This window comes from Tachysurus vachellii, chromosome 24, assembly GCF_030014155.1.
Source record: "Tachysurus vachellii isolate PV-2020 chromosome 24, HZAU_Pvac_v1, whole genome shotgun sequence".
In the NCBI taxonomy this organism is placed as follows: domain Eukaryota; kingdom Metazoa; phylum Chordata; class Actinopteri; order Siluriformes; family Bagridae; genus Tachysurus; species Tachysurus vachellii.
Window position 1 is genome coordinate 4549996 of NC_083483.1, and position 21785 is coordinate 4571780.

The 21785-nt window shown below is 37.6% G+C and overlaps 1 protein-coding gene across 8 annotated transcripts in view; it reads left to right on the top strand.

Moving 5' to 3' along the window:
* The window catches only part of dmd (dystrophin), a 143783-nt gene that overhangs the window by 58166 nt on the left and 63832 nt on the right, over window positions 1-21785 (top strand). For 7 of the 8 annotated variants that reach the window (XR_009647702.1, XR_009647700.1, XR_009647701.1 and 4 more), the window contains exons 48-59: window positions 1518-1655; window positions 1838-1915; window positions 2035-2116; window positions 2269-2432; window positions 5073-5190; window positions 7469-7665; window positions 7902-8056; window positions 12446-12635; window positions 14839-15011; window positions 15775-15931; window positions 16246-16363; window positions 20778-21046. Coding sequence is in view for 4 of the 8 variants with exons in the window: in XM_060859918.1 (XP_060715901.1) it covers window positions 1518-1655; window positions 1838-1915; window positions 2035-2116; window positions 2269-2432; window positions 5073-5190; window positions 7469-7665; window positions 7902-8056; window positions 12446-12635; window positions 14839-15011; window positions 15775-15931; window positions 16246-16363; window positions 20778-21046 (1839 nt within the window). In the remaining 4 variants the exon portion in view is untranslated. Of the gene's footprint in view, window positions 1-1517; window positions 1656-1837; window positions 1916-2034; window positions 2117-2268; window positions 2433-5072; window positions 5191-7468; window positions 7666-7901; window positions 8057-12445; window positions 12636-14838; window positions 15012-15774; window positions 15932-16245; window positions 16364-20777; window positions 21047-21785 lie in introns of those variants that run through there. The other variant, XM_060859920.1, reaches the window with a different exon arrangement.

Sequence of the window (21785 nt, forward strand, 5' to 3'; positions counted from 1 at the left end):
GTCATTTCAACCATAGCTGACGTAGTACATAGAGAATTGTGACAACATTTCTCCAGGACTATGGTGCTACACAAAACAGCACAGCGCTAAGGACTTTAAGTCCTAGCCAGATAAAGTGCATCATGTGCAACCTAGTGCAAACAGTGCAAACAAAACACTACAAGACAATACACAAAACAGTGCTGACCAGCGTACATACTGTATATTATACAGTACAATTGTGCAAAAAATATAGGAATCCAAACAAGAAGGTTCTATTTAAACATATCTTTATTTAATGTATTAGCATCAGTTTGATGAGGTATTGAAATGTGGAGTGCAAAACAGCAATTGAGTGAATGTGCAAGACAGCATGTGCAAAGAGCAAAATCAGTGTGTAAACGGTTCGATATGGGTGGTGCTGTAGACATGGATGTATAATAAATTAATGTGTTTTTGATTTAGTGCAGATCAGTGCAGTCCACACAGTTGACCAGTGTGTGTCTGTGTGTGTTTGTGTGTATTGTGCTTGGTACAGTTCAGTTCAATTATTGAGGAGTCTGATGGCTTGTTGAAAGAGACTGTTATACAGTCTGGTCGTGAGGGACCGAATGCTTCGGTACCTTTTTCCAGATGGCAGGAGGGTGAAGAGTGTGTGTGAGGGGTGTGTGAGGTCCACAATGCTGTTGGCCTTGCGGATGCAGCGTGTGGTGTAAATGGCCATGACAGAGGGAAGAGAGACTCCAGTGATCATCTCAGCTGTCCTCACTATCCACTGCAGGGTCTTGCAATCCGAGATAGTGCAGTTCCCAAACCAGACAGTGATGCGGCTGCTCAGGATGCTCTCAATGGTCCCTCTGTAGAACATGGTCAAGATGGGGGAGGGAGGTGTGCTTTTCTCAGCCTTCCCAGTAAATAGGGACGCTTCTGGGCTGTCTTGGTTTTCTCCTTAGTTGATATTCTATTGATGAAATCATTAGGAAATAATTAAATGCTGTAATCCTGACATTTCATTCGATATGAAAATGATAAAACCTTGTATTTTATAGATCGGCTAGTAAACTTTAATAACCATAAACTGGGCCATCCTTATAAAGTATACAAATAAGAGAAGTTGAAAAATCTGTTGTGTATGTTGTGTAAATTATCTAATGAACATCAACAAACAAATTGACACAATGTTTAGAATAAACTGATGGTTGTTAATTGTCTATAGATGGTTTGCTGAGCCTTTGTAGAGTGTCTACAAAAGACATATCAGAAGGTGTATGTAACGGCCTGTGTAACACAGAAAACAGGGTTGTTGTTAATTCTGTTGTTATTGCTGCCGCTGCTATTATCGTTAGCATCTGAGTTAGCCAAACACAGTATTTTCTCTAAAATGTGTATTCTGTTTTGATTTATTCCAGATGTCCTATAAAAATTTTGAATAAATATATTTTATTCAAAGATCATCACTTGCACTTGGAGAGAGTTTGACAGAAAATATTTGATAGCTATGCTGGTAATATTTCACTGTTTTTCTAATAATTCCAAAGGTGTCATCTAACCTTCCTGAGAAACAGCAACAGATTGAGAATCACTTGAGAGATTTGGATCTGTACCTCAAGCTCTCCAGCTGGGCCTCTGCAACTAAGAACCTACTTGAACAGTCACCTGAAGCAATTGAACATAAGGTATACTCTGATATGTAAGGATATATAGGAAACAAAACAGTTTTTTATATACTTTTTAACTTTTGTACTTTTTACTTTTTACGTACATAGTTTAAATAATTGCAATATGATTTAACTTGTGTATGGACAATGAATAATACAATGAATAGGCTTGGTGTTTATTCATGGTTGTTTTTCTGTAGACTGATGATATCCAGTCCAAGAAGTCAGAAATAGAAGCAGTTTTGGCAAAAGAGAGACCACTTTATCAACCTGAAAGGGTGAATTATTTTCAATGTACATATTTACATGGAATTTCTGATATGTATTAGGGCATTTTTTTTCCAACATAAAAAAATAAAAAATCAAAAACAACAAATTTTGGTTCTCCATTTTTCAGGAACAGTTTGATAATCTCAGTGCAGACTGGATAAATATTCAAATGCTGCTTAAGGAATGGAAAAATAAATGTCGAGTAGCAAGTAAGGTTTAAAAAATACAGCAAATAAGCATCATTCCATTCTAATCATACACACAGCCAATGCATTTTTATGAATGAAGTTAAAGTGAATAGATTACTCATATTTCAGTATTATGCATTGGCTGTAATATTTATTATTTGTTCATTCTGCAGCTGAATACTTGACAAGCAGTGCCCCAGATGTTTCAGCAATGGACACATTTAATAATTCAAGCACTGAACTTAATGACTGGCTCTCTCTTCTCGATCACATGATTACACAGCGGGTGAGAGTAGGAGATCTTAGTGAAATCAGTGATCTTACTGTGAAACTCAAGGTTAGTGCAGTAAATCACTTTTATTATATATACTTTTGTGCTGTTACAATTTTGTATATGAAACTATATCATCAAACTTGTCTTAATTATTCAGTGTTATTTGACCTAAAGGGTTCTGTATTGTTTATAATGCCATTGTCTATTGTTCGTTCCAAAATGTATTCACTGCCCTAAATGGCACAATTGCAGTCCTTCATATTTTTAAACACCTAACTATTATAAATATAATTTATAAATAAACAAAAATAATTAAAAAAAGTACTAATTATAAGTTGATTGCTGAATTTGAATATTTTTTGTGTATGGCTCTAACATACTTCCTGATTCTCTTAGAAATAAGGAAACTGGAAGCAGTATTGGGACAGCTAAAAGCACATGCTCTTTATTGGCTGTGGCTCATTCTTACTTTTCAACAGTGATATTTAATGCATACACACTCACACACACAACTCTCACCTCCTTATCCTAATCACTATTCACTGAAAGGAAGAACACTCTTTAGCAAAATTTCCCACAGGTGTGTAATCGTAATCCCAACTCTGCCATCCCACACTTCTCTGATTCTGCCTCCCATTCACAAAGTGGTATTTGACCATCATGTGTAGCACAGAATCCAAGTATATTTTAAGTTCTTAAATGACCTATGAATGGGGCATGATTTTACTCAAGTGTGGGTATAGTTAGGGTTTTTCTTAGAATATTATATTTCAGTATTATCCTGTGTAACTTGTTTTAGTGAAGGAGCTAAAAAATGACTTTGTTCAATCAGTTGTTGCAGCTGGTTAATAACAGTGTAAACTCCTGCTTTTGGCTAATATAACTTATTGTATTGCACCCTAATAGCCCAGTTTATCAAAATATCTGAGTGGTCATGGAAATAGCACATGACCATATCATTGTCTGTAACCATTTTTGACTGCTAGACTGAACTCCTTTTTTATCAGGTCATTTTTATTGTAGGAAGATGCTGTAGTAAGAAACTACAGGTCATATGATTTATAAATGAGATTGTGAGAGAAACTCTGTCTCCTCTAGTATTTATTGTATAATGAATTTATTGTATAATGTTTATTGTTGTGCTGTGTTCTATTATTTTTAAATGCAGAGTATAAATGCTATTTTAGTCTTTTTCTCAACCATGATATGCTGCACAATTCTGGGAGCTCAGTGATAAAAATAGGCATAATTCCCTGTCCATCTACCTCTGCTAACATAGAGAGACTCCGTGGAGTGACTCAGTCACTCAGTAGAAAAGACGTCAAGCACAAAAAATATACAAAATATTTATTGAAAAAGCCTGACGGTAATGGCGAGAAACAAAAATATGCTTTTTGTGAGAAAATGATTTACTGTACACTGCAAAAATAGGTTACATAGACAAGTAACCAGAGGTGGGTAGAGTATCCAAAATCTGTACTCAAGTAAAAGTACAAGTACTTATGGAAATATTTACTCAAGAAAGAGTAAAAGTAACAATCTTAGTAGTTACTTGAGTAAGAGTAAAAAAGTATCCAATGAAAAAATTACTCAAGTAGTTAGTTACTAGTTACTCATCAAAAACCCTGATTTTCAAACCACTTGGAGAGCTTTCACACACCTCTCCTTAAAAGTCTCTTTATTCTGCTAATATAAAACACAGGTTGAAGTGTGTGTGTGTGTATATATATATATATATAATGTGATTAATGGTTTAATGATGTAAATGAATGATGTGCTGGCCTCTTCCTGACCTGCTCTTCCTTTTAAGATTAATTTACTTTATTCTTACATTTGTTACATTTTATAAGTAAGTACATGTATTCTTTAGGTAGGGATAAAACAAAATATAATCCCATTTTTATTTTGTATATGTTCTACACTTTAGTGGAAAAAAAAACGTAGTCAAAAAAACTTAAGTGAGATGTCAGGATTTGCGTATAAATGCAAAACGTCTTACAGCATGCAATTCAATTTATTTTGTGGAACATGGATATGAAAATGCAGACGCTTATAATGAACGTTTGTTCATGAACGTGTTGTTTGTAGGGTTCACAGGATTGCACGAGAGCGTATATGAGGGAAAACATTCAGACTGTGTGTGAAATGTAGTATTACGTTAAGGTCAAAGTGCCCATAGTTACCAAATTACCATCAAATAGGCATCATTTTGACACTTACCGCTACGTGTTTTTTTAGGTTGGAGCTGGAATTCTTGTAAGCTGCGATGTCTTTTTGTTTTGTTTCACACAGAATGCATTGCATTATAAAGCTATTATTTTTTACATCTTGGAGTGAAAATATAGAATTAATTTGAGGCCACGGGTGATCTGCCTTTGATAAAGCGCAAACGTCTTCCTCTGCTTCAGCCATCATCTTTCAGCTAAAGGCGCGCTAAACTTCAGCAGGAGATGCGCAGCATACTCTCGCGCAGCAGCCTCTATAATGTAATTCGTTACTACCCATCTCTGCAAGTAACCTATTTTTACAGTGTAAATCATGCTATAAAAATGCTTGTACTATTATAGGAAAACTGTTGCACATATTACAGAAGCTCATTTCAATATTGTTTAAAAGTTTGGGAGGCCCATTTCTTCTTATACTGTACAGCTGCCCATTACATGCTCTTTGTGCCACACTTCTTATTTTTTTTTTATCTTGCAGTCAGTAGGGAAAGACATGGAACAGAGACGCCCATATCTGAATAAACAGATCACTGCATCGGAAAACCTCAAAAACAAAACCAGCAATCCTCAGATGCGTGCTACAATTACAGATCAAAGTAAGCATTATTTTCATTTAGTGCTAATATTGTGTTTAAAATCCCTGTTAAAAAAACTTTTACCTGAGTTAGTTGCTGCATTTTTATGGTGAGGATAGATGTATTAAATCACAGTAATTATTCATAACTTTAATAGTTTAAAGTTCAGTAGTTTTGTCCTAGTCCTTTAGTTTATAGGTGTGTACAAGTCTGTTCCACTGCTCCTGCAATTTAGTTGCTTCTGTTTCCCAAAATCTAACTAATTGGTAATTTAAACTAACACACTGATGATCATGATAACACATCTACTGAAAATGAATGAATAAACACAAACCACGTTTAATGGTTTGTCTTTGACTTCTCAAAGGTGGGAAAAGGAAACATTTCTCTTGCATTCCATTATCAAAAGACATTATTGTAGCTACAAGGTCAAAACCACACATGTAACAGTACAGAAATTGTTGAGGAATGATTTGAAATACATGAAACGAGTTCAGGGTGATCACTCCAGATTCTCCAGATCACAGTTTAAACAAGAATCTTTGGGATGTCCTGCACAATCAAGTCCGATCCATGGAGACCCCAAAAGATCTGTTTCTTGGTGCCAGATAATCCCATTAGAGGACATTGAATGTTGACACCTGGATGGTTCAGAGGTTTTGATGGCACAAGGGGGACTTGTTTAATATTAGGCAGGTGGTATTATGACTGATCGGTGTATATTAGACATTTAAATATGGTTTGTCATTTTTAATTCTTTCCACTTTCATCTACAGTGTCTTGTGATGGTTATCATGCAAGTAGATGAATGAGCATCATTTAAAACAATTGCTAGCGTTTGTTATCTGCATTTGGTAGTTGTCATTTGATAAGTGGCTTGGAATTGGCAAATGACTAAATTTGAGAAAATGGGGCATATGTGTGCATCTGTATTTGTGCATGCTAATTTACCCACGCATGTGGTGGCTGATAATTAGCAAATATACACATAGCTGTTTATATTTAAACCACTTATTAAACTGATTTATAGGTTGAAAGTGTTTTTCCAAAATGATCCACATAGGTTCCCTTTGACCCTGCAAACCTTTGCTACTGTGGCAAAAGATGCAGACTTTTTAAAGGGGGTTGTGCAAGACTTCCTAAAAGGTTAAATTAAGGGTTCTTAGCCTCCTAAAAGGGTTTTTGGCAAAAGTATGTGAATCTTTGCTTTGAGTGTCTGGTGTGACCCCCTTGTGCAGCAATAACTGCAAGTTAATGTTCCCGGTAAACATTGATTAGTCCTGCACAACAGTTTGGAGGAATTTTATTTCATTCCTCAGTACAGAATAGCTTCAATACTGGGATGTTGATGGGTGTCCTCACATACTGTAAACTGCTTGCTGCAGGTCCTTCCACAACATTTGTTTTGGATTAAGGTCAGGACTTTGACTTGGCCATACTAAAGCATTTGTTTCTCCTTAATCATCTTTTGGTAGACTTGTGATCATTGTCTTGGTGCATTTTGTTTTGAAATGGACATGGACAGATATTCTGGCATTTTCCTTTAGAATTTACTGGTTTAATTCTGAATTCATTCTATCAATGATGAGAAGTCGTCCTGGCCTAGATACAGCAAAATCCAAAGCATTATATTACTATCACATAGATGGCACAGATGGTATAAGGTTCTCATTCTGGAATGCAGTGTTTTCATTTTAAATTAAGCAAGGTAGCTGTCACAATGCAGGACACAGGCGAATGAGGATCCAAGTGCAGTTTTAGACTTTTACTAAACCAAGACAAACAAACAGGCAGGCAAAACAGAGCAGAATACAGAGCACACAGGAGAAGGGAACATTAACACCAACTTACAACAACGACCAACACCAGGGAAGTGAACAAACAGAGTATATATAGCTGGCAGGAACCAATGACAAAGCGGAACTAATTAGAGACAAAGACAACACACCTGAAGGAGAGAAGGAGTACAATTAATGTCCATGGAAACCAAAGAGTGGGCGGAGCAAACAATTAACAACCGGGAAAGACAGCAGACAGAAACAGGACAGAAAAACAGACAGACTCATTACAGTAGCAAACCTCAGATGGGCAGCAATATTCTTTTTGAGTAGTGCCTTTCACCTTTGCTCTGAATCGTGCCACACATGCATTCAGAAGAATTTGCAAAAATTGACTCCAAGCAATTAATGAACTTTGTCTTAAATGTTCAACTAAACCTCAAGACAACAAAGTAACTGAAAAAAAAATATTTTTCTTATTTAATAATATTTTTTAACCATTGTCTTTTTTTCTACACAAGTTGAGAAATTGCAAGCACACTGGGAAGACTCACACACCAAGCTAATGGACAGGATAATTCAACTTCAGAACATGTATCAAGATTCTAAGGATTGGCTGGATGCCAAGAAATTGGTGGAGTCTCACATAAACCAAGCCAATGAAAAACTAGAAGGATGGAAGGAAGTCTCTTTAAGCTCTGATCATGCAAATGTTAAGGTAATGTGAATTCCATCTTATACATTTTACTGCTGTTTTGAGTTTTTTAATAAAAAATAGTTTTTTTTTATTTTGTAGAAAACAAAAATGTTTAGATAAAATAAAGGCCTACAGCTAGTATAGCACAAACATCAAATGTGTTGTATTGACAGTATTTAATTGGTAATTTAAAGTAAGAAAAGTTTGAAAATGAGACACTTTCAGTTTGTGACCTGTTGTCGATGTGATGTTTGCAGAAAATTGTTAAAGATATACGGCTGTGGCAAGCTGAAGTCGACATGACTAATGAACTGGCAAATAAGCTACTGGTTGTTTATGCAAATGATGACACAAGCAAGATTAAACAGATGACTGAGAATATGAATCTTGCTTGGGGCAATATCAGAAAAGGGTAAGTTTGTAATTGGGAATTAATTTTTAATTTTATTTAGCATATGTATGCATTGATAGATTTATAGAGGATAAAATAATTTATTATATAAATACACAATAGACCGCATGTTTCATGTAATAAAACAGTAACTTTGAATGAATGTATGACCAGTGTAGTCTTATACTTATAAGTCTTACACTGCATGTATATAGAGAGAAAGATATAAGAATCATGGATAAAAAAGTTCATCAAAGATGTCCTAAGACAAGAATGGGTATTGTTCAAAATTCTTCTATCACATGTAAGTCTGCCACATCACGTTTAAGAGTGCCCAGACATGGTTTATTGTCACAAGGTGTGAAGTGGCTTGTGAGTGCACCAAACAAAAACTGTTGCTTGTTCAGTACTTCTGTAATTCACCTGAAGCCGCAATGGACTGGAAATGCCTCTTAAACATTATTGGCTGAAGTACAATACTGTACAGTACTGCGGAGCTTCAGAGTGTCAGAGCTTGAAGCAGGACCCAAAACAGGAAAGAAAGCTTTTTCAGTTCAGTGAAATAAGATGTTTTTGCATGTTACAGCAGATCAAAAATCTGAATTTGTACAGTAAAACAAACATGAATTGCATGCAACATTATGCATTGACACAACTAGTCAGTAGTCAGTCTTAACACCTCTGACATTGATCACAACCTCACACCACCTGTGCATGCTTGAGATGAGTTTTTGAACATTCTATATACAATGCTGTTTGCAACTCCACACGGGTTCCTGGAGGGACCTGATGTGATTGCACTCTTGACTGTAGCTGCTCCCAAATGTGTTCAATAGGGTTCAAGTTGGGTGAACGGGTTGGCCCTCCTCCTCCAAGAATACCTGCATAAACATGCGTAAACCCGAAATCTGTCCACGTTGCCACAGCATACGGTTGCACAACTGGTCTCAGGATTTTATCTCTATAGCGCTGTCCTTCCATCCATGGAGATGCCTCCCCAAACCATGACCGATGACCCAGGCACCCCCACAGCTTGTTTTCTGGCTCTCAATCCAACTTTATGAAGTCTGTACTCACCGTCAGAGTGGACGCAACCCAAGTTGCCTCCTGAAGGCCATTTTGCAGCCCGACTCGAGGCATGAAACGATTTCTGCAGGCATGCAGGGCTATGTATCGGTCTTAGTATTGGTATTTGACCCGTTGTCTGCCTCCACCATGCCTTCTACTCACACTACCAGACCTTCTGAACCTGTTCCAGGCTCTGGAAATGACACTCATGTCATTCCATTCCAAACTTCATGCCTCCTTGCAACATCCTAATGGCCCTGCTGAGGTCCGAATCCTGCAATCTCACTGAACGTGGCATTTTCAGTGCTTTCTGACATCAAGTGAAGCTTTCAGAGCCTTAAATGTTGACCAGTTCCAACTTGTGGAAAGTCAGGTGGTACTGTACCTAATGACAAACAATCATGTCTGGAGACCATCAAAAAGAAGGATCACATTTCATTAATGCCAACATTGACTAATAACAGACTTACATGTTATGCATTACACTTTACTGTCTTTTCAAAATAACTCAACACACAGTATTAATGTCTAAACTGCTGGTGACAAAAGTGAGTACACCTCTAAGTAAACATGTCCAAATTGGGGCCAATTAGCCATCTGTCATCTGACTCGTTACTATGTACTGTGACTTACTGAAGCAGAGCATGCTCCCCTCCCTTCGGAGACTGGGCCGCAGGGCAGTATTCCAACATGATAACAACCCCAAACTCACCTCCATGACGATCACTGCCTTGCTAAAGAAGCTGAGGGTAAAGGTGATGGACTGGCCAAGCATGTCTCCAGACCTAAACCCTATTGGGCATCTGTGGGGCATCAGCAAATGGAAGGTGCAAGGTCTCTAACATTCTTCAGTTCTGTGATGTTGTCATGGAAGTGTGGAAGAGGAATCCAGTGGCAACCTGTGATACTCTGGTGAGTTTCATGCCCAAGCTCTGTGGTGTGTCAGTATGCATTTCGGCAAAGTCCAGTCTTCCTTTTTTCTGATTTGCTTTCAATAGTGGAGTCCTCCACAGTCGTCTTTCATTGTCCAGTTTGGCTCAAAGGGTGACGGAGTTTGACCTTGGAGTTCACTTCTAACCTCCTTGGAACTTGTTTTGGGCTCTTTAGAACCATTTGTATCATCTGTCACTTCAATTTGTCATCAATTTTGCTTGGAGATGGTGTTTTATACTTTACTTTTAACATGCTGGTTTATAATTTTTCTTCTAATCTCCTGAGACAACTCTCCTTAGCTTTCTGTGGTCCATGTTCAGTGTGGTGCACACCATGATACCAAACAGCACAGTGACGACTTTTCACCCTTTAAGTATGCAGACTGATTACAAGTTTGAAGACACCCGTGACACTAATTGGAGAAACGTTGTCTCAGTTCACTGTGTACTGCTTCAGCTATATATGGTTGAAACGTCAATAAAAGCTACTTGATTGACTTTGTGCTCAGAGAAGATGATTGTGTTTTTTGCTCTGGCACTCTCTGTATGCATGTTGCTTATAGCACTATTAGCATTCCTATTGCCATTAGCACTGTAAACTGTAGCTTTAAAGCTAGCGTTGAAAGTGTCTAGCTCATCTGCCAGAGAAGCATCTGCATTCACCATTCTGGAGGATGATGTTTTGTAGTCTGTTATAGTTCTAAGCCCCTGCCACAGGCTCCTAGAACCCCCGTGCTGGAGCTGTGACTCTAGTCTCCTTCCGTATTGCCGCTTTGGCTTCTTTCACCATTCTATGCTTGCTTTAGAACACAGCTTTGTATATGTCCATGTTCCTGGTGGTGAGGCCCACCCACATTGTAGGCAGCGGAGCGGATCCCAGAGTATTGCAGAGTTTTATTCACACACATTTTCTAATTGGGAAAAGTTCTGATGGTGGTTTTGTGGACTGTGTCATCCACTAATTTCTCGATGAATCCAACAAACTGCTTCCGGAAACATGATGACATCAACATAGCTCCGTCTGAACATGTCCCAAACTGCGTCATCCAGAGCGTACTGCAGAGCGGTCACTGAATGGTCTGTCCAGCGCGCGACCTCCCTCTTAACTGGAGCTTTCTGCTTTAGCCTTTGTTTGTATGCAGGCGGAATTGTCTAATTTCCCAAACTGGGCACTGTTGAGGTTGGCACTGTTGGCACCTGCCACAATGAGCGTGGCCTTTGAGCAGTCATGATGCTGTGTTTGATAAAGAGTGAGAGCCTCATGTATCAAACTGGAGTCAAACTTTTTGCTTTTAAGTGGAGAATCACTTGCCTCTTTTTAAAGTTTACAGTTAACCACTGCGCTGTCAGACTTAACAGGGACATCAGGACATGCTAGAGCTCTAAATATCAGTTGTTAAACTGATCGCTGCCACATTGCTGTGAAGTAGGCTGTTTATGTGGTTGTAGACATTTTGATATAACTCCAGAAGAGTTACATCTGTGAAGTATTTGCACCCTGGCATATGATATTGTGGTTCAAGATGTAGTAGTATGTGGTTTAGTTTGTATGTATGTTGTATGTAGTTTGGCTAATGTTCCTCCAGGTGATATTTCTTTTGAACATACACAGCAAATGGCACATTTTTCATTGTTGCTTGAGATGTCATAGTAATTCTAAAATTTTATATCATCACATACATCCTTGCATGTTATGTCATCAACTTATGATCAGTTCTATATAACGACTAAATTAAATGACTATTGATCGAGTCATTGAATGTGATAATCGGCCGATACCGATCTAATTTGGTGGCTGATTGATCACCAAATCTTATTTCGTGCAGGTTTAATGGGCAAACACACACACACACATGCATCTTGTTTTTTGGTGTTTATTCATCCCTATTTCTATCTCTCTGTCATTAACCTGATACTTGAATCTTTGTAGGATTTATTGTTGTCTCATATATATATATATATATGTGTGTGTGTGTGTGTGTGTGTGTGTGTGTGTGTGTGTGTATATATATGATGTTAGTTGATACATAAAGTGAACATACTTTGAAAGATTTTACGTCGTAGTAATGAATGAGAGGTGAACAGAGCTTCCAGATGGTGTCTTTCCAATTGAGAGTAATCTTATTTCTACCCATTTAACATTTATCTACATTAGGTGGGAAATGTACATCTGAGAAAGCCTATGGGATTGTAAGTTCACTACTGTGAGCATACATGAGGTCTAATTAACTATAAAAAAAAAAGTTAAGTAATTTGTTTGAAAAATTAAATTATTTTAAAGCACTGCATGAAAGTAGCATGAAGTCAACTTAAATGTGTTTCCTTAACAAGAAATTTGACATTTTCTTTAAAGTTTTACACACATTTAAGGTCCTTTGTTTGTCAAACATTAACGCATCATTACTTTTAGTGCAGAGGATACAGAGGCTGACCTAGAGGCCAGACTGCAGCAAATGGATCACTTTTATGCAGACCTAGAGAGGTTTTTTAACTGGCTAACTGAAGCAGAAACTACAGCAAATGTCTTACAAGATGCTACATACAAGGAATGTCTTCCAGAAGATCCAGCTGCAGTGCACCACTTAGTAGAGCAATGGCAAGTAAGTGAGCAGTTTGTATAGCAGTCTTCTGTTGCCGTCTTTTCTAATTTTCAAATTGTTACTGGAACTTCATAAAAAAATGCAACCTGCTACATACCAGTTTCCCTATCGTACGACACCTACCAACCGGGGGGGTGAATGTTATCAGGTATTTCCAAGGCATATGAAGACAACTGTTGTTAATGCTGCATCATGGGGAAGCACAATATATTTGTAGGACAGCACTATCAAGACCCTTCCACATACCAGCTGTGCCAGCAAATATTATATTATTGTTATATTATCATTCAACAAATAATAATAACACATAGCACGTAAAATGAGTTAAAAAGATCTCCCCTTAGGTTCAATATGAATTTAATGTACACTAAATAGCCTTAAATGTCACTTATAGAAAACTGCAACGTTATCTGTTTAGAGAAAACTAATTTGCCCAGGATACATTTTCACAGATTTGTCAAGATTTTCACACCTTAAAAGAATCAGTTCCACACATTTGTATATACATTTTTATTTACTCAAATGGAACTTGTTTTATTTTCATACCCCTTGTGAACAGAACACACACATGCAGATTTTTTTTACATTTATCGTCTATTTTATATAGTTAATCAGTATTTTTTATTATTGTTTATCCACCTATTATTTGGATTTACAGTTATTAATGTGTGTCAACTTTCAGTTTACCTCTCCAAAGAGCTTTCTTGTCCATATTCTTCTTAATCAATATTGCAAATTATGCCATTTATTTAATTATTTTCATTCATTCATTCATTCATTCATTCATTCATTTTCTACCGCTTATCCGAACTACCTCGGGTCACGGGGAACCTGTGCCAATCTCAGGCATCATTGGGCATCAAGGCAGGATACACCCTGGACGGAGTGCCAACCCATCGCAGGGCACACACACACTCTCATTCACTCACGCAATCACACACTACGGACAATTTTCCAGAGATGCCAACCAACCTACCATGCATGTCTTTGGACCGAGGGAGGAAACCGGAGTACCCGGAGGAAACCGCCGAGGCACGGGGAGAACATGCAAACTCCACACACACAAGGCGGAGGCGGGAATCGAACCCCCAACCCTGGAGGTGTGAGGCGAACGTGCTAACCACTAAGCCACCGTGTCTTTATTTAATTATTTAAATAATAAATAAAGTATTTAATTATTTTTTATAATTAAAATGGAACAGGATGATGATTCAAGATGGAGTAACAACAGTAGCATGGCCTCTCTGGATCCAATATGGGTCACAGATGCACTTTATGTAATAAAAGCTTGACTTAAATTGACATTCCCAATAAAGGCACACAATTTTTAGATATAAAAAAGTACATGCAAATTAATGCAACTAGTATCTCAGTAAATCTGGGCTTCTCTGTAAGTATTAAGTCGTTGATAAATGACATTTATCTTGGTTGCCCTGCACTAACTGGTATGACAACTATGTGTACTTGGCAAGAGCACAAAGATTTTGTTAAAATTTGAAGAGGCAAGCACACTAGTGGGATATAAGGAGATGGCTTTGTTCCTAAGACTTTGGGAACAAAGACCAGGGCCTTTCCTCAGTAGCAGTGCCCACTCTCCCTATGAACAAAAGTCCCAATGTGCCTTCCTCAAAAGGCATGCTGAAGCTGTTGAACAGTACTATTATAAGCCCTTTTCGGGACATTCACCATTTTTTACTTGTTCAGACTTCCATATTATCTCTCAACTTATTCTACTGCAGACACACATATATCCATATGGTGTGGAAATACAGGGATGTGCTCCAGGAGTCAGGCTGAATGTTTCACCTGAAGCCTTAATCTATGGATATGTTACACCGGAAGACATACCATGTTATGGTCTGATTATCATTGTTCCTTTCTAGTGTCAGTTTTTGTTTTGATGCTGTTTCTAATTTGTTTCTTTTAACTTGGGAATTATGTAAGTTATGTACATTACATTCAAAGGAAAAATGTTTTTCTTTGTAAAAAAAAAAAAAGTATGTGAAGGTAAAATATTCTGCAATTAAAATAGTTGTAAAGTATTGTACAAGTTCAATACTATGTGTTTGACTTTATTTGTATTTTCTAAAGCCAGCCCTGTTTTTTTCAGCCCTGAAAATCTAATTAACCTGTTTATAAAGATTGCTTGTTAGCTCCAAGGGACAGGAAACACTAACTGAAATAACCCTGTTAATATCTTCAGGATCTGCAGAGAGAGATTAATACCCAGACAGATGTGTATCATTCACTTGATGAAAATGGGCACCGTATTGTGGCATCACTGGGAAGGACAGACAATGCAATAGTGCTGCAAAAACAACTTTACAGCATGGGAAAACGCTGGCAAGAATTATGTAAAAAAGTCAACAATATGAGGTAAGAATCTTTTAATTCTGAAATATTTTTTGCAATTGAGTTTAAGCTGAAGAAATGTGCATGTAGTTATGCAAATCTATTTACATATCATTATGAACATGCAAACATTACTATGGATTTTGAAGGTAGCTTGCTCAACCATGTTTTTATCCCAAATTTTTATAGCCACACTGTTTGCAAATGACGTTTTAATAATTTTGTATGCAGCTTGTTTGTTAGGTGTAAACACATCATTATCTTGGATCAATGTTCGCGCAACATGCAATGATTAAACAGCAGATTAATCATACGGTCTGTGAATGGAACTTGAGTGGAATCAGTTTATCACATAGAGTAAAAGTGTAATGGCAAAATGCCATTAAGAAGAAAAAATGACTTCTTTTTTCAACAGAAATTATTTACATCACTTTCTATCAGTGTCATCAATGTTTTTGAGCATGGTTTAGGTTAGGTTTAGGCTCCATATTTAAAACTATAGCCACAACTTTTAGTTTAAATCTGAATACAAAAACAGATAAATATTTTGTGGCACTGCATTACATCAGTTTTTTTTTACTTATTTTATAAAAATATTTATAGTAGATTTAAAAATCTATATTTAAAAAGTTGTCATTGGTGTGATATAATGTAAGAAAGTACAAACTCAAACCTAGCTGTTAGATACTATTAATTATATTGTATTAATATATTATTTTCTAAGAGTTTTTTTTTTTTTTTTTTTTTTTTTTTTTTTAAAATACATTGTCCATTCTCTTTTTCTTAGGCATAACCTGGATGAGAGTATGGAAGAGTGGAAACATTTTCACCTGTCCTTACAGGGCCTACTCCAGTGGCTTCAGCTTAAGAGAGAGGAGCTGGAGCAACAGAAACCAGTTGGGGGGGATGTCCCTACTGTTCGCCAGCAACTGATCACCCATAAGGTTAATATGGTTTTATTATGTCTTTCTCATCAATTGTGCAAAGACCTGATTGTATAAAAATCTAGATTTACCCAGTATAAGTTGAGTTTTCTTTAAAAAATGTCGTATAGATACTTGTCTATTATTCCTATATTCTAAATTACATTATGTGAAATTTCTTGTACTTTGGAAGAACCTTATGTCTAGAAAATACAGCTGCATATGATAATACCCTCACTATGTGCACTGTTGTAAGGGTATGAGGAAAAACACACAGAAGAGAAAGCACTGCATGTGTGAAATTGTACTACTTAGTCCTTATCATTTTGTCACAGGACTTCAGGAGGGAGCTGAGTGCAAAAGACCCTTCAATAAATGGAGCACTTGATAATGTGAAAAGTTTTTTAATTGAAATGCCTGGTGAAGAATGGAAACAGACTCCTGTTGAAAGAGGTATGGATTTAATCTTACTGTAATAGTAAATGCATGTGTGCAGTATGAGATTTATATACACTTGCTGCTGTGTATAGTTAGTAAAGCTGTTATGTGCTCTGATGTTCCAAATGTAATAATTATTCTGTAAATTTTTAATGGAAAGGACAACCCTTTAGTATTTGTTTTTATTTATGAATTCTTTTTACTGATGCATTTTTTGACAATTAAAAAATAGGTGACAGAAGGCTGCTCTAAAGCCTGGGGTCTATAGTCTGATCTGTGGGTTGCTCTGTGTTACTTGGAGAAGGAAGCAACAGCATCAGTAATCCAATAAATTAGAATTTTGTAAATTTTGAAAAATTTCCGTTCTTGGAGAACTGTGCTGTCTTGGGAACAAGGTAAAATATTGACAAAATTTGATGTGAGAGCACGGTTGTTGTGGTATTGGCAGTTTTTACTCATTTACAATTTACTCATGGTACCATTCATTGTACCTTGGACTGAGCATAAATGTTACTGTATATGAGGAGATTCATTTGTGGCTGTCAGAGAGCATTTTGGGACGTCTGCCTTTACTTGCACATGAACTTTAATGACATCCCATTTCTAATCCATAGGGTTTAATAGGGATTAGGCTCCCCATTAGGAGTGTGTTTATGGGAATTTTTAACCATTCCTCTAGAAGCTCATTTGTAAGGTCAGGCACTGATGTTGCACAAGAAGGTGTGCCTCACATTCTTCACTCTAATTCATCCCAAAGGTGCTCTATCAGGTTGAGGTCAGGACTCTGTGCAGATTGGTCAAGTTCCTTCACACCAAGCTCATCCTTGTCTTTATTGACCCTGCTTTGTGCACCGGTATGCAGTCATGTGGGAACAGTAAGGGTCCCCAAACCGTTCCCACAAAGTTGAGAGCATTAAATTGTCTACAATGTCTTGGTATGCGGAAGCATTAAGGGTTCATTTCACTGGAACTAAGGGGCCAATCCCAAACTCTGAAAAACCACCACACACCATAATTCTCCTTCCATCAAATTTACATTTGGCACAATACAGTCAGGCAAGTGTCGTACTCCTGGCAACTGCCAAACCCAGATTCATCTATCAGATTGCCAGACAGAGAAGTGTGATTCGTTACTCTAGAGAACATAACCCTATTGCTAGAGTGGTGGCAGGTTTTACACCACTGCATCCAACATTTTGCATTGCACTTGGTGATGTAAGGCTTGGATGCAGTCTGCATGCCTAGGTGCTTTATTTTATATAGCTGTTGTTCGTGGTCATAAACAACTGGTGCGATCCATGGAACATTACCACTCTGTCACATTCCTGCTCAACTCACCTGGAACATCTGACTATTAAGTGCTGTCTATTTTATCATGGACATGTATCATTGTAACATCTACGCCCTCTTCCAGCCACCAGAGGGAACTCTCTCCCGAGTATTGAGCCTCTTCCGGGTTGCTTGGACATTTAATCAGTGTGCCCGCTGCAATAGTCGCAAAGTATTGTATTGTTGTATTGGATTACTGTTTTGGATTTGTTTATTCTGCCTCTGCCTCATTAAACTATGCATATGGATCCAGAAAGCACCGCCAGTGGGAATTCATTAAAATTATGTAGATTTGTAAGTCATTGCCACATCCTTATTGGATGGTCAAGTTCTGCAGTGGAAATCCTGGTGCCTCCAAGCTTGATGGGTCAGAGCTGTTTTGGCAGTATTGGGAGAGCTACACAATATTGGGCATGTTCTGGTTGATTGATGTATCTTACAGTAGGAATGGATCTGTGGTTATATACTGTACCATAAAACAAGATTTTGGTGGCTGTGTAGCATATTTTTTGCAAAAACCACAAATATGGCAATGAAGATTAAGATTTGTTAAATGCCTAAAATACATGTATATTGTGGGGTAAATATCAGGTAACTACTACAATACACATATTTCAATAAAAGTGCATATACAATGTAATAAATGTAACAAAAATGTTTTGAACATAGAAAACCGATTCCAAAAAAGATGACACTGTACAAATTGTGAATAAAAACAGAATGCAGTGATGTGGAAGTTGCAAATTTCAATATTTTATTCAGAATACAACATAGATGACATATCAAATGTATCATTTTAAGGGAAAAATAAGTTGACACATCTCAAAAAAGTTGGGACAAGGCCATGTTTACCACTGTGTGGCATCCGTCTTCTTTTTATAACAGTCTGCAAATGTCTGGGGACTGAGGAGACAAGTTGCTCAAGTTTAAGAATAGGAATGTTCTCCCATTCTTGTCTAATACAGACTTCTAGTTGCTCAACTGTCTTAGGTCTTCTTTGTCGAATCTTCCTCTTTATGGTGCACCAAATGTTTTCTATGGGTGAAAGATCTGGACTGCAGGCTGGCGATTTCAATACCCGGATCCTTCTTCTATGCAGCCATGATGTAACTGATGCAGTACAGTATGTGGTCTGGCATTGTCATGTTGGAAAATGCAAGGTCTTCCCTGAAAGAGACGACGTCTGGATGGGAGAATATGTTGTTCTAGAACTTGGATATACCTTTCAGCATTGATGGTGCCTTTCCAGATGTGTAAGCTGCCCATGCCACACGCACTCATGCAACCCCATACCATCAGAGATGCAGGCTTCTGAACTGAGCCCTGATAACAACTTGGGTTGTCCTACCTTTTCCACCAAAAAAAATGGGTGCTGGTTCAGAGCTAGTGCTGGTGCTGGTTCAAAGTTGGTTCCACTGGCAAATCTTCTAAGAACCGGGTTGCCTTTCCACCGGGTAGAGAGCCGTCACAGAGCAGAGTCTGACGTCACTGTATACAGTATGTGTCACGTGTCCCAGCAACGTTAGCGCAGCAGCGGCGCCAATCACATCAACAATGGCGGATGTTGCTTTACTGTTAATGCTCATGGTTTTGTGAACCCACATTAACATCCAAACGCGGCGAATCCAACGTGTACGTGCAGCTCCATGTAATCTGTATAAACGGAGGTTGTTATCGAGAAAGTACATATTATTTTATCATTAACACAGAAAAATTTAGCCTTAGCATGTAGCTACTTACTATCATGTGTGCTGATAATGAATCATATCGCGGTAAAGTAAAAGTGTATTAAACATTAGTATACTTAAGGTACATTATCAAATGCGCTAACAGTAGCCCCGCCCACAGCCCCTGACACAAACGGTTCTTAAGTCTAGACCAGCAACGTTTTGGTGCTACTTAAGAACCACTTTTCCTGGTTCAGAGCAGGTGCTTTGGCCGTCGATAAAGAAAGGACTGGTTCTAAATTAGGCTCCGAACCAGCACTCAAACTGCCTCGGTGGAAAAGGGGCACTTGTCCTCTTTAGTCCAGATGACATGGCGTCCCAGTTTTCCAAAAAGAACTTCAAATTTTGATTCGTCTGACCACAGAACAGTTTTCCACTTTACCTCAGTCCATTTTAAATGAGCCTTGGCCCAGAGAAAATGCCTGCACTTCTGGATTATGTTTAGATATGGCTTCTTTTTTGACCTATACAGTTTTAGCCAGCAACGGCAAATGGCACGGTGGATTGTGTTCACCGACAATGTTTTCTGGAAGTATTTTTGACCCCATGTTGTGATTTCCATTTCAGTAGCATTCCTGTATGTGATGCAGTGCCGTCTAAGGGCCCATCTTGACTTCTGAGAGACACTGCCACTCTGAGAGGCTCTTTTTTATACCCAATCATGTTGCCAATTGACCTAATAATTTGCCAATTGGTCCTCCAGCTGTTTCTTATATGTACATTTAACTTTTCCGGCCTCTTATTGCTACTTGTCCCAACTTTTTTGGAATGTGTAGCTCTCATGAAATCCAAAATGAGCCAATTCCTTAGTGAGCATGACATTTCAAAATGTCTCACTTTCAACATTTGATACTGTATGTTATCTATATTCAGTTGTGAATAAAATATAAGTGTAATGAACGCGGGATAAAAACGGACTCAAATGCAGGACAGCTAAACGAAAACAGGATTTATTAACTAAAAGTCCCCAAGAAACAGGACAAAGACAACAGCGGACAAAGACAACAGAGGATTCCGCGCTGCACAAGGCAACGCGGCTCAACTAAATAGTACAAATAATTAATCAAACATGAGGGACAGGTGTGCAGAGGTGGGGAGGAAAAGACAAGGGCGGGGCAGACACGTGAACACAGAACATAAACAAAAGGCACATGGCCAAAGTCCGGGCAGACTCCTGACAATAAGTTTGAGAGTTGTAAATTATTGCATTCCTGTTTTATTCACAATTTGTACAGTGTCCCAACTTTTTTGGAATCGGGTTTGTATAATTTGTAAGACGTATGATTATATTGTACTTTAATTATGGTGTTACAATGGCATTGTTACACATAGTGCTTAAAGAAGTTTTCTTTTGCTCTTTTTGTATTCTCCAGTTGTCAGCACTGAGGAAAGAATTCAAAATGTGGAACGTATTTTACGTAAGGAAGCAGAGGATGTAAGCAAACTATGGAAGAACCTTGGTACAGCTTCAGAAGACTGGCAACAACAGTTGGAGCTAGCTTTGGAGAGACTGGTGGGACTTCAAGATTCAGCAGATCAATTAGAGTTTAAGCTTCAACAAGCTGAAATTCAAAACAATTCTTGGACACCAGTTGGAGACTTGCTTATTGACAGTTTAAATGACCAAATCAACATGGTTAAGGTTAGTGTTTGGTATCACACTATAATGAGCCACACCATTTAAGAGAAATGTTGAGACAATTAAAATTTATTTTTATAAATTAATTTACAAATTGTAACTGACTTTCATGATGGTTAGAGAATTTGCAAATAGCATATTACAATTATTTTATTGCCTGGACATCAATCTTATTAAAGTGTCCATGTGACTGCTCTATATCATTAAGTTAATTATCTTTAAGGCTTTAGATTTCAGTAACCGAATAATACATTCAGTGGCTTGTTTATAAGGTAAAAATGCTTGATATCTATACCTGATTGACTAGTGTGTACATTAATCTTACTGTATAGGTCACTTTGTTATTTATATACATACTTTAGTTAGTTAGTAAATACTGACTGTAGACCATGTTATATGCAGACCTGATAAAACTGTTATTCAGCACACAGGTACCTGGTAGGTGTACCTAATAAAGTATGTGCTAATCTAAATATAAATGATAAGTCATGAGTGTGAGCTCATGCATGCAAAAAAGATAAGAAAGAAAGCACTTTTCTTTCAGTGTGCTAAGCTTTGCAGAATAATTCTGAGGAAAAAATATAGTATGAAATGAATAGTTCATATCAGGCTTCTCTGCTAAGGACTATGGTCAGTCCTTGTTTAGTGCAAGTTTGTTGTTGAATAAGCACACCAGATTGATAGATAGATGAATTGATGGACAAATTGATAGACAATGTCAAAATCAGTAAGCTACTGTTAT